At 41.7% G+C, this 13,148-nt stretch overlaps 1 protein-coding gene across 1 annotated transcript; it reads left to right on the top strand.

Moving 5' to 3' along the window:
• Nucleotides 1–207: 207 nt before the first annotated feature.
• Nucleotides 208–12,913, top strand: LOC115409740 (class I histocompatibility antigen, F10 alpha chain-like). Its single transcript, XM_030121015.1, has 6 exons — nucleotides 208–283; nucleotides 2,117–2,383; nucleotides 11,163–11,441; nucleotides 11,640–11,954; nucleotides 12,275–12,349; nucleotides 12,903–12,913. Exons 1-6 carry the CDS (start codon nucleotides 229–231, stop codon nucleotides 12,911–12,913), a joined length of 1,002 nt encoding a protein of 333 aa, XP_029976875.1. The 5' UTR covers nucleotides 208–228.
• The last annotated feature ends 235 nt before the right edge of the window (nucleotides 12,914–13,148 follow it).

Genomic DNA, 13,148 nt, shown 5'->3' with positions numbered 1-13,148 from the left:
TGAGTTATTGATTTACAAGTAACTTTCCTGTTCCGGGGAGAACAGCAAACTTTGCACCTCAGCACCATTTCTTCTGAGGAAAAGAGATCAGGACTCAGGAGGATGAACGCTCCTGTCACAAACAATGAATATTTTTATTTTTCCAGGTGGTAGAAATGTACTTGAATGGGGAAAAGAAGAAAGAAGAAATGTTGTTGAATCTTGAAAGAAGAAAGAGGAGATGTAAAGATGCAGCTCTTCCTGGCTCTCTTCTTTCTGCTGGGAATCCCCAGCGGGGCTCCAGGTAGGATTCTCAAGCTTTTTCTCCACATCTCCACTGATTCATATGGAGGACCAACACTGCCACAATTCCAAATAAATACAAAAATATAAAAATGGGTCAGCAGATAAATTTATGTGCCAATAAATCATGCAAAATATTTTTTTTCATGAGAAAACCCTGAAAATGTGACTGAAAATACATATTTTTTTTGTCATTCTCACGTCAGAATATTTATTTGGTGATTTTTTTTTTTCATTTTTGTATTTCCTTCCTTATTATCTTTGACGCCAGTATTTATTTCTGTATTGTTCTACTTTCACAGTTTCTTTTCTCCAAATTATGTGTTTCTGTATTTTATTTTCATCTGACATTCTATTTATTTATTGATACTTTTTTAATTCACTGTCACATTTTTATCTTCATTATTTCCAATTTTGGATTTTCTTCCTCTTCCATCCTATTTTTTTTTTTCCATACATATTTCTTTCCTACGTGTCTGTTTCTCCTGGAGCGTCTCAGGAGGAAGACGGGACAAGGAACCATTTGTTAGCTTGGTTTTCTGTTAAAATGACAGAATCAGATTCTATAAAAATGCGTCATTTTCTCTGTTTTTCATCTAATCCTCATCTAATTATTCAAATTTTTACGGCTTCATATCAACATCTGTCTTCTGGAGCTTCTGCTTCCAGAATTGAACAGTTGACTCTGTCACACATATTGTACATGGTAGACGTGAACTCTCCCTGTCCTGTAATCGATGGCTGAAATCCGTAAAAGATTCATCTATCTAAAAACTAAAAGCTTGGAAACCCTGTATCCGAGAAGACATTCATAGTGGGAGATGCTTGTTTTCAGACTCTGTCGAAATGAAACATGAACGGTTTCAGTAGAAGAGGCTGATACCAACTGATCTCACACCAAACAGGCTCAGTCAGATGATTTATGAGTGAAAAACAGAGAATACAGGTTTTTTATTTCAGTCTTTATGAAGAATGTGTGAAAAGTTCCATCTCTTCTGGGAATGTGGTTGGTTGAATCAACCTTGTCATTTGAAGGAAATCCCTTCATGAGCCAAGCTTTGTGTCCAGAGCATGAGTCTGTGTTTCCTGAGGAGTTTGATGTCTCCTTAATGCAGTTATTGCTCTTTAACTTTGGACTGTCATAAACTACATGTAATGGAATCATGTGTTCAATGGTGGATTAAAGAACGAGCTCAAAGTCTTATCTCAGAAAGATATTGTTAAAGGGAAAGTAAAAACAACTTTAAAAATGGTAAATGGTAAATGGACTACACTTGTATAGCGCTTTTTACCCTGCACTGACAGAGCCCAAAGCGCTTCACACTGCAATATCACATTCACCCATTCACACCATACTGGGTGGAGGTAAGCTGCTATTGTAGCCACAGCTGCCCTGGGGCAGACTGATAAAATAAAGTACTCTGCAGCAGTAACCAAATGAAAGTGGATGAGTGATGATGCAGTGACAGCTGCTGCCTTCCAGCTCAGAAAGGAGCCCAATGAGTCTCAGTGCACATGTGCACATCAGGAACAAGCCAAGAAGCATCAAGTCAAATCAAAATATGCCACAACTATTTAATGGTGATTTCAATCAATATTGAATCAATGAGAAGAAAGTGAGCTTTGATTGGTCTCATCAAGTGTTTCCAATCAGATGAAGTGAAGAAAAGAGTGAAGAGATGCTCTTTGAATCTCATGGATTCAGGCTTTAAAGCAGCTCAACACTTTACACAAGAAAAGGAAGAAGCAGCCAGATCAGAGGGAAACAGCAAATGTCCAATCAGGCTGGACTGTCAATGTTATTGATTGATTTACTCTCTTCTCTTTCTTCCAGAAATTCACTCTCTCAAGTATTTCTACACTGGAGCCTCCAATGTTCCAAACTTTCCAGAGTTTGTGGCTGTGACTCTAGTGGATGAAATTCAGATCACTCACTACGACAGCAACACCAGGAGAAAAGTTCCCACACAGGACTGGATGAAGAGAGTCACAGAAGAAGATCCAAACTACTGGGAGAGGGGCAGTGGAATCTTGATGGCTCATCAGCAGTGGTTCAAAACAAACATGGAAATCATGAAGCAGCGCTTCAACCAAAGTGGAGGTTGGTTTGAACTTTCTGTTTTCACTGAGTCCACACACACACACACACACACACACACACACACACACACACACACACACACACACACACACACACACACACAGTGAGCTGGTCAGGTCAGATCCAGTCCTCCTCCAGTAGAATCAGAGCAGATCCACAGAGAAATGTGAGAGCTGCTTTGTGAAATTCAAAGAAAACTTTTTTCAGCTTCAAACTTTTTCCAAACAGAGTTTGAATGAAAACTCCCAGTTTGTCACTTGTTCTTTGAGCTTTGAGTCAGCAGCAGCAGCAGCAGCAAGGGTGAAGTGGTTAGCACTGTCCCCTCACAGCAGGAGGACCTGGGTTGGATTCCTCTCTCTCCTCAGACTTTCTCCCAGCTCAGTGTGATGCTCACACACTCCATTCAGGCTGCTGATTGTTGACAGGAAGCAGATCAATATGTCCCACTGATCCTGAGTCAGCGTCAGCAGCCCGTTAGCTCCCTTGTTGAGCAGCCAGCAGCTCCATTCAACACTCTGAATGTGAAAATGGATCCTTCTTGTGGAGACTGAGTGAGAAGCCAGATGTTCTTCTTCTTGGAGCTGATTGGAGAACTAATAGTTTGCTTCTCCTTCATGTGTGGATCATCTGCAGCTGCTCTCAGGAGACACCGAGACATGAAAACATGTGGAAAAGACTGATCAGCTTCAGGATTCAGTGTCTGCTGACAGTTGAGCTCAGCTCTCCAAACAAACAGTAGATCCAGTGGAAATCAAATCCCACTTTTTCACACACATCCTCCAGATGAGCAGAGCTGTGTTCAGTCCTCTTCAGTGTTTGTGCAGCAGCAGCAGTGTTCTCACACAGTGCAGCTGCTGCTATGAAGCTGAAGTCACTTCCTCATCATCAGATAGAAGCTCTTTACCGCCGTCTGCTTAGCATGTGACGTTAGCATCCGTTAGCCAGCGTCACATCACTTCCTGCTCATTTAGTGGTCTGAGAACACAGAGAGAAAAGTCAACTGATGGAGCAGATCTCCAAAGAAAAGACATTTTCTGTCCTGTTAGAGCTCCAACCACAAAGAGACTGGGAAAGGAACAGGTTAACCTGCAGCTGGCTGATTAAAGGAACTAGATTAAACTTCAGGTAGCTCAGGGCCAATGATGAGAAAAATGTCAATAGTATTTTAAATATATTTCAAATGGCCTTTAACACTGACAGTTCAAAAAATTGTCTCAAGATTTTTTCAGCCATTCCTAGTAAACAAACATATCAATACCTCACATGTTAAATGGGAAAAAGAAACCAGCTCAGTAGTGACAACTTCTTCATAAAATTAGAGGAAAACATTTCAAAAAATCTGATTAATTTCTTTAAATCTAAAAAAAAAAAAAAAACAAAGAACACCACCAACACATTGGAACTGGTAGGTGGCAGTTTAGAGGCTGATCACTGCAACTTATTCTGGGCCTGCCCAAAGTTATTCCATTCTGGCAGGACATCCACAGATGCTTGAAAAAGATTTTAAGTCATCAATCCCCTTTGATTTCTTGTACTTATACTTGAGCTTAAAAATCCCAAACATCACTCATGCAGAGAAATACTTAATGGAAATTCTATTAATGTCATCAAAGAAAACTTTGATTAAAAAATGGCTTCCAGCAGACATAAAAGGAAATCAAGAATGGCAGCAGTGTGCTGTTTATCAAATATTTGTAATCGAGAAACTTACAATGTGTTTGTGACTTCAGAAGGATAACTTTTATGTGTTATAGCTCACATGCACCCATTGTATTTGAGACTTAAGAATAATTTTGTTTGAATAACTTCTCTCATCCACTAAAACAATGAGGAGGTTGGAAATCTGTATGAACATATCAGCTGTTTCCACTTGAACAATGGTTCAGTTTTGTTGGTTGATTTGGAGTTTTTTGTCTGTATTTTTTTTTTTGCTTTTTTCTTTTTTTTTTTTTTTGCTTTTCATAAAAAAGGGAACATGTTGAAGTTTATATTTATAGATAAATAAATAAAACACAAAAGAAATTGTTGTCCATAAAGTGGGAAGTGACTGTTTATATTTATCTTTAACTTTGTGGAGTAAACGACAACGCCTGTTTTGAATGTTGGCCTGAAGTGTGTATTTATTCTCAATGTACTGCTGCTCCCAATATGAATCTGGTGGAAGATCACCAATGAAAATATAAGTATTTAAAAAAATAAATAAACTTCAGCTAGCTAGTTAAAGAAACTAGATTAGCCTTCAACTAACTGGTTAAAAAAATGCAATCACATGAGAGCATTGTGAAGTCGGGCTCAGAGTGGAGGAAATCCAAAGTTTCTGTTGCTTCCTCACATCAATCTTCATCTCACTTCAAGACTTTTCACTGTTGAGTCACGTGATCAGCTGGACAAGATGGCGGCTTAGCTCGATCCTGCTCAACCCAGCATTGACATTTTTAACGATTTTTACCGTTGTATCAGTTATTTACTGTTACAATTGAACGTGCGGCTGGCTGTGCACGCGGAATGGCCGATTCAAGTAAGAAATTTGAGACTGGTCTCGCTGTGAAGACGAGAGGAATGTCCGACATGGAGGCCATAGCTGAAGCGGTTCTGGAGAAACAACGTGGATACTTGGAGGCGCGCTTCGACAAACTCCAACAGGTAGCAGAAGACACTGAGGCAAAATTAGGAGCCATTCAAGCGGATTTACTCTCTCTAAATGAGAGTGTCGGCTGCGTCAACGTAGAACTTGACAAAATACGAGCTAATGTTGAGAGTAACCGAGGGAAGCTGGCTAACCAAGAGACGGCGCTGGAGATGATGCAGCGTAAGCTAGCCGACCTGGAGGACCGGAGCAGACGCCGCAACGTCCGCGTCATCGGGCTTCCAGCAGGATCTGAAGGGAACAGTGCGGTCCAGTTCCTCACGAAATCGCTGCCGAAGTGGTTCCCCACTCTGAGTAACATGGAGGGAGAAATCATGCGAGCCCACCGTGTTTACAGCGACGACAGAAAGAACTCCAGAGGTCCCCCTACCCTAATCTTCAATATGCTCCGGTACACTACACGACAACTCATCCTTCGCGCTGCCAAGAAATCCCCGCTCGTAGTGGATGGACGGCCGGTGCGTTTCTCACCTGACTACAGTGGCCACACAGTCAAACGGCGACAGGCTTTCACCCAGGCTATGAATATGGCCAGAAATAAAGGAGTGGAGTTTTTCCTGCTCTATCCCGCCACACTGAAAGTCAAAGCTGCCGGCAAGACGGAAATCTTCCAGTCCGCTGATGATGCTGAGGAATTCATCAGCTCCCTCCCGACACCGCGAACCCCGCCTGCTGCAGAGATTGATGACTCGGATCCTGGACCATCCAGCGGAGCTGCCGAATAACCATGCCTGCTTTGTACCGTCGCATCTTAACAGGTGTGGGGACTGAAGTGCTGAATTTCGCCTGGAGCTCCAGCCTTGAGGATACCGGGTTGTTAAATAACTTTCAGTGCTGTCGGGCTTCTCTCCTCCCTTTTTTTTTTTTTTTTTTTTTGTAATAGAGACGGGACTCCTGTAGTTTGACATTAACCAGTGCACTACCGCTATGATCCTTAATTACTTTAATTTGTTTGTTTATGTTGGCGGAGATTATGGGATAATAAGAACAATGTTATTCAAACTGTGCACTGATAATGGACGATTTCTTCCTACATTTTAAGTCGCATTGCTCCCTATTTAGTTGTACTGTCTTTCTTCCACCTGCTGCGCGCAGGAGAGAAAGCTTGACGGCACGTTACTCCAGGATGTGGTCATGTATTTTGTCTTTTTCAGCACAATATGTTGCCAATTTAACTAGTCTATATTTGTTATACGGGCCTATGTTCACAGTTAGTTTTCAAAAGACAGTTTGGCCTGATCTGATTCCAACGGTTCTGTTTGCTAATTGCTGGGTTTGATTCTTTGCAGCCCATATCCATACTAGATCACGGATCAAAATTGAGGTTTGTTTTTCATTTTAGTGTAGTTAATTTTAACCTTATTGTTTATTTGGTTTCATGCTTTTTGTTGGTCATCTGGCACCATCAGGGGATAATGGGAAGGGAGAGGATGTGTGTGTGTGTGCGTGTGTGTGTGTGTGTGTGTGTGTGTGTGTGTGTGTGTGTGTGTGTGTGTGTGTGTGTGTGTGTGTGCGTGTTTGTTTTTATTATACAGTGGAAAACAGGATCTGGTCTTTAAACTATATGTTAATGTCACACATATGGTCAGTTATTTTGATGTTAACAAGCACTGATGGGTGAGTTGTCTATTTTGGTTTGGAATTGTGATGGGTTAAATAAACCACACAAAAGGACGAGTGCTCTTACTTTTATGCATCGACGTAAAATTGATCTGGCTTTATTACAAGAGACACACCTTCTAAGGAGACTCCAATCGCATGGCCAACAGATTTTATCACACAATTGCATCCTCTTCGGCTGAGTTAAAGTGTAAAGGAGTAGCCATTGTTTGTAAGCGCACTCTCAAAATAAAGGTGCTGGATGTATGGGCGGACACTGCGGGAAGGATTGCAGTGGCCAAGGTTGAACTATTTGGGAGGAAAGTAGCCATTGTTTCCGCGTATGCTCCAAACAAATATGACAAGGCTTTTTATGACATTCTCACACAGAAAATGTTAGAACTGTCTGAATATTCATTCATAATAGGGGCCGATATGAATGCAGTTTGGCACTCAAATGACCGATCTAGTTCAAATGCCTCAAAGGATCAACAATTAGCAACTGCAGCTTTACATTCCTGGGTCGAGACTCTTGGTTTAATAGATGTATGGCATTCTGTCAACCCAACACTGAGGGATTACTCCTTTTTCTCAGCCAGGCATAAATCATTCTCTCGAATAGATTTTCTCTTTACTTCACCACAACTTTTTCAGAAAATTAATGATGCCTCCATGTTACCTATTGCTTTATCAGATCACAAAGGAGTGTTATGTAGTGTAACATTGAGCTGTCTGTCTAAGCGTGCAGCTAGATGGCGGTTTAATATCACCCTGTTAAAGAATGATAATTATAAGTCTCAGGTTCTTTCCCACTTAAAGGAGTTTTTGGAATTTAATTTAGGCTCTGTCGATGACTCAAGAATTTTATGGAATGCGGTTAAAGGTTTTATACGAAGTAATGCCATTTGCTTCGCTTCATCCTTGCGTAAAGCTAGAACGGCCAAATTACAAACTTTAGAAGCTGACCTGGCTAAAACAGATGCAGCCTTACAAAGTAATTACTCTCAACAAACCGAATCCCAGCGTGAGGTCCTTAAAAGAGAAATTAATAACATTTTAAAACAAGAGTCGGAGTTTTTGATACATAGGACCAGGCAGCATTACTACTTTCAGGGATCTCGACCCAGTCACCTCCTGGCCTCCAAAATTAGGACCAACGAGCACTTTGCTGAAATTCCATCTGTTAGATCTACAACAGGCCAAATTGTGACAGATCCTAAGCAGGTGAATGAAACTTTTCGTACGTTTTATGCTAATTTATACCAATCAGAGATTCACCTGGATGAAGATAAGTGTCGGACCTTCCTTAGTCAATTAGATTTACCACAATTACCAGTAATAGACTCTGCTCGAATTGATTTGCCCATTTCATTGGAAGAACTTAAAGCTGCGGCTTTTGACATGCAGAGAAATAAGTCACCAGGGTTTGATGGAATTCCCCCTGAAGTATATGTGGAATTCTGGGATGAGCTAGGGCCGCTACTCCTTGACATGATTATGACTTCTATAGGCAAAGGCAGTTTTTCAAGGGACGTCAACATAGCCCTAATATCCTTACTCCTTAAGAAAGACAAGGACCCTGTAGACTGCAGTAGTTATAGACCGCTCAGTTTATTAAATGCAGATCTTAAAATATATGCCAAGGTGCTGGCCAGATGCATTCAGAACTACATGTCAACATTAGTCAGCTGCGATCAGACTGGTTTTATAAAGTCGAGGTTAGCTTCAGACAATGTCAGACGTCTTCTACATATAATTGATGCATCTACAGACAAAAAAGAACCAACTGCAGTGCTTTCACTTGATGCCATGAAAGCATTCGATAGGCTTGAGTGGTCGTTTTTGTGGGCGGTCTTGGAAAAAATGGGTTTTGGTAACAGCTTTATTCAGATGGTGAAGGTTCTGTACTCAAATCCCTCAGCCTTGGTGCTCACCGGTCAACTTTCCTCTGCATTGTTCCCAGTCACCAGATCATCCCGACAGGGCTGTCCCTTGAGCCCGGCACTGTTTGCACTCTCGCTTGAGCCACTTGCTCAAATGATTCGTCAGTCCTGCTCTGTGCGCCCAATTTCAGTTAACGATACTCAGCATCACCTATCATTATATGCTGATGATGTGCTGGTATTTATGGAGAAGCCTCTGCAATCTCTACCTAATTTATTATTCATCTGTGAAGAATTTAGTTCTCTCTCAGGCTTTAAGATCAATTGGACAAAATCTGCACTGCTCCCTCTTAATGACTCGGCTAAAACGTTGCAATTTCCATCTGGAATTCCAGTTTTACAGGATTTTAAGTACCTCGGAATACAAATTTTCCCATCTCTGAACCGTACGGTAACTTATAACTACACACAAACACTAAATAGAATCCAAGCAGAGTTGGACAGGTGGATCAGCCTTCCCAACTCCCTCAGAGCTCGTGTCTCTATAGTTAAAATGAACATCCTGCCCAGGATAAATTTTATCAGCTCAATGATTCCCCTCTCGCCTCCTGTGAACTATTGGAATAAGATAAATTCTGCTATCTCCCGGTTTATCTGGAACAGGAAGCGCCCACACCTCAAACGATCCACAATACAGAGAGGAATAGATAGCGGTGGCCTATCCGTGCCAAACTTTAAATATTACTTTGGTCGTTTGTGCTTAGACCAGTACTGGTGTGGCATAACACAGATGCTTCAGTCTCCTGGCGCAAGCTGGAAGAAAATTGTGTTAGACCCTGGAGCTTGCAGGAGGTTCTTTTTGCTAATCTATCCAATAAACAATGCCGCTTACGCTTTGGCCCAATTGTATCACAACTTATTCAGACATAGCGTGCTGTTGAGCTTCACTGTAAAATCTCCTGTAAGTGGCACACCCGTACACCACTCTATAACAACTCTGGTCTCTTGATTGGAGGTAGATATGTGTCACGATCTGCCTGGATTAATAGTAATATTCGCACTTTGAATGACATTTATTCTGATGCTGGGCTGTGTTCATTTCAGGACATAAGAGATCGGTATAATGTTCCAACACAATCTTTCTTTTTCTATCTTCAACTTAGATCTTCGTTACAGGCACATGGTGCCCCGATGCAACAAGCATTACCTGTACATCCTTTACACAAATTAATTCTTACTCGTTGTAAGAATAGAGGACCAGTGTCTGTATTATATTAATTTCTCCTGAAGGCTTCCTACACTGAACTTCCTCTTGACAGAATATGGAGGCGTGACTGTCCTAATTTGAACTCAGATTTTTCTTGGTCACAAGTTTGGACACATATTAAAGAGGCTTCCTGTAACCCAGACCATCAGCAAATTCATTTCAACTATATACACAGAACATATTTGACCCCCCGCAAACTCCACTGTATGAAGCTGATAGCTGATCCTTTGTGTAGCTTATGCCCTTTGAAAGTCCATGGTACTTTTTTACATATGTTTTGGGACTGTCCTCCGGTCTCACAATTCTGGTCTGAAGTGGCAGTCAAGTTATCAGAATTAGTGTTAGTAACTATTCCAGTGTCTATATCAGTCCTTTTGTTAATTGATTTGTCAGAAATAAATATTTCCAAGATCAAAAAACGCACTGTCCTAGCTGGCCTAACAGCTGCCAAGAAACTGGTTGCAGTTAGATGGAAGCCTCCCCATCCACTCACCATCAGGCAATGGGCCCTCACTTTCCCTGATGGAGTTTACTTGGAATTATCAACTGCCAGAGTCAATGGTGCGGGTGAAGCTACCATAAACAACTGGAACAGAGTAGCTGACTCGCTGAAAGAGTTTGTGAGTTGAGCTTTCTCCTCACTTGTCCAGACTGTTGATTTCCTGTTTCCCCTGAATTGAATTTTCATGTATGTGTATATGTTGTGTGTATGTGTGTGTGCGCTCAAGAAGTTTATCAGAGACTTTGTGGTGTCACTAGTTTTGTAAGAGCGTGCTAGTGTGAGTGTTGTTTGTGGGGTGGGGGGGGTGGTGCCCTGGTTTTGTGTTTATTTATTTATTGTTATTTTTATTTATTATTATTTATTTATTTATTTTTATTATATATATATTTTTTTATTCTTAAATAATTTTATTATTTTATGTTATTACTTGCTACAGTCAGTCACTAACAACAAAATGTTTTGGTTGTACGGTCAATTCATGTCTTTGACTGTTTCTGTTTTTGTTAAATAAAAAACATTTGATCACAAAAAAAAAAGACTTTTCACTGTTTGTTGGACTCAACAAAGTGTCCAAACATTTGACTGCAGCCATTCAGAACCTCACTTCATTGACTTTGTCTTCAGTTCCACACTGAACAAAGTTGCTGAATGAATCCAAACCACTGATTGATGATGAAAAAGCTGCGACGCGTCAACATGGAGCTGAATCCAGAAGAAATCCATCAAGAGTTGAGATGCAGCCAGAAGTGAAGATTCCAGTCAGAGTCCTGATCACACACCTACACTCACTCACTGTGTGTGTGTGTGTGTGTGTGTGTGTGTGTGTGTGTGTGTGTGTGTGTGTGTGTGTGTGTGTGTGTGTGTGTGTGTGTGTCTCTCAGGTGTTCATGTCATCCAGAGGATGTACGGTTGTGAATGGGACGATGAAACTGATGAAGTGAAAGGATATGATCGACACGGTTACGATGGAGAAGATTTCATCATTCTGGACCTGAAGACAGAAACATGGATCGCTCCAGTTCAACAGGCTGTTCCCTCCAAACACAAGTGGGAAAATAACAAAGCAGAATTGGCTTATTGGAAGCACTACCTGACCACAGAATGTGTTGATTGGCTGAAGAAGTATGTGGAGTTTGGTCGGAGCTCACTGATGAGAAAAGGTAAAATGTTTGGAGTTTGTCTCTCAGCTTCTCTTCTTTCATGTTGCTCTCAGCATCTCCTCTCCTCTCTCCATCTGGCCTTCTTTCATCCCTCTTTCCATGGCCCGTCTCTTCCTGGCTGCAGTGGCTGACATGAGAGAGAAAGAGCGTAGAGAAGAATCCAGTAAAGAGTGAAGTGTCTTCCTGCTTGTTCTCCAGATCTTCCCTCAGTGTCTCTCCTCCAGAAGACTCCCTCCTCTCCGCTCACCTGCCACGCTACAGGTTTCTACCCCGACAGAGCCGACTTGTTCTGGAAGAAAGACGAGGAGGAGCTCCATGAGGACGTGGTCAGAGGAGAGATCCTCCCCAACCATGACGGGAGCTTCCAGATGAGCGTTGATCTGGATCTTTCAGGGCTCCAAGATGAAGACTGGGGGAGGTACAGCTGTGTGTTTCATCTGGCTGGAGGACAGGAAGTCTCCAAGAGACTGGACAAACGGGACATCAGGACCGACTGGAAGACAAATGATGGAGGTCAGAGACTCTTCATTTCACTTCATTTCTCACCACCGTCCAGTTTTTCTGCTTGTTTTGGTTTTGATTCTCTGAATTCCTGTTTTCTGCTCACATCATTCCGTGACTCTGTGTCTGAGGAGCTCATCTGAAGAAGGAAGAATCTGCTCTGATAACACAATCCGCTGCTTCTGCTGTTTCTATGAGGCAGGAGAAGATTATTGATCAGGGGAGACGACCTCTGACAATCCATCTGGAATCTAGATGATGGAAACAGAGACACTCCTCACTGAGCAGCTGTTTCTCTGCAGGACTTCACCCTGGACTTGTTGCTGGAGGAGTTGTTGTTGCTGTTCTGGTCGTCCTGGCAGGCTGCTTCATTGGACTCATCTTTTACTTAAAGAAACGACTGAAAGGTAAAGTAGAAACTCTCCTTTCCTCATCAGGATCATTGATGTGTGTGTGTTGAACCTGAAGGAGGGTTTGGAGTGGAAAAGAGTGGTCGTCATGGTAACCTCCTCCCTCTTTCTCCTGCTGTTTTTCAGGGTTCAGAGCCACTAACAATGAGTACTTTCCTATTTCCTTTCATCAGGATGTTTCAGTGTTGTTTGATGTTCCTTTCTGTTGTTTCTGCCTTCAGGCTGACTTCTTGCTTTGGAACATGTTTCATGTGTTTCCAAAAAGTTTTGCTCTTTGTTTTCCAGCCAATGAAACCTCTTCATCAGGAGAAGATCCAGCCGTGAAGAAAGTGAGTCCATCCAGTGAATCCTGTCAGAAATCAGGCCGTAGTCTCCAACACTCCAGTCCAGCTCCAGATGTGACATGTCATGAACATGTGGTGTTTGGATTGAAGACTTTGGACACATTTCTCTCTGTTTGATCTGCTGTGTGGACACAAACATGGATTCCAGGTGAAAAGTGGATTGAATCCCACTAACAGAGGATTCTTTGTCTTTCTTTGTCTTTCAGGGGAGCAGTGAGGAGCAGAGCATGTTAAAAACCTCTGCCTGAAAGGAAAAGTCCAGAGAGGCTCCAGTCATTGGTTCCTGTATTTTTCAACCTTTTTTGAGCCAGGGTTTTTTTTTTCATTGAAAGAATCACAAAATGGTCATATAGATCTATTTCAATTCTCAGTGTGGATTATCGTATTTATACCTCAATAATGTCAAAAAGGATGAAAAATATTTTCCCAAATCTTGCAAATTTTGACCAAAC

Source organism: Salarias fasciatus, chromosome 22 (assembly GCF_902148845.1).
Source record: "Salarias fasciatus chromosome 22, fSalaFa1.1, whole genome shotgun sequence".
NCBI classification, from domain to species: domain Eukaryota; kingdom Metazoa; phylum Chordata; class Actinopteri; order Blenniiformes; family Blenniidae; genus Salarias; species Salarias fasciatus.
The sequence above is the reverse complement of the archived record's forward strand: the minus strand, read 5'-3'. Positions and strand labels throughout refer to the sequence as shown.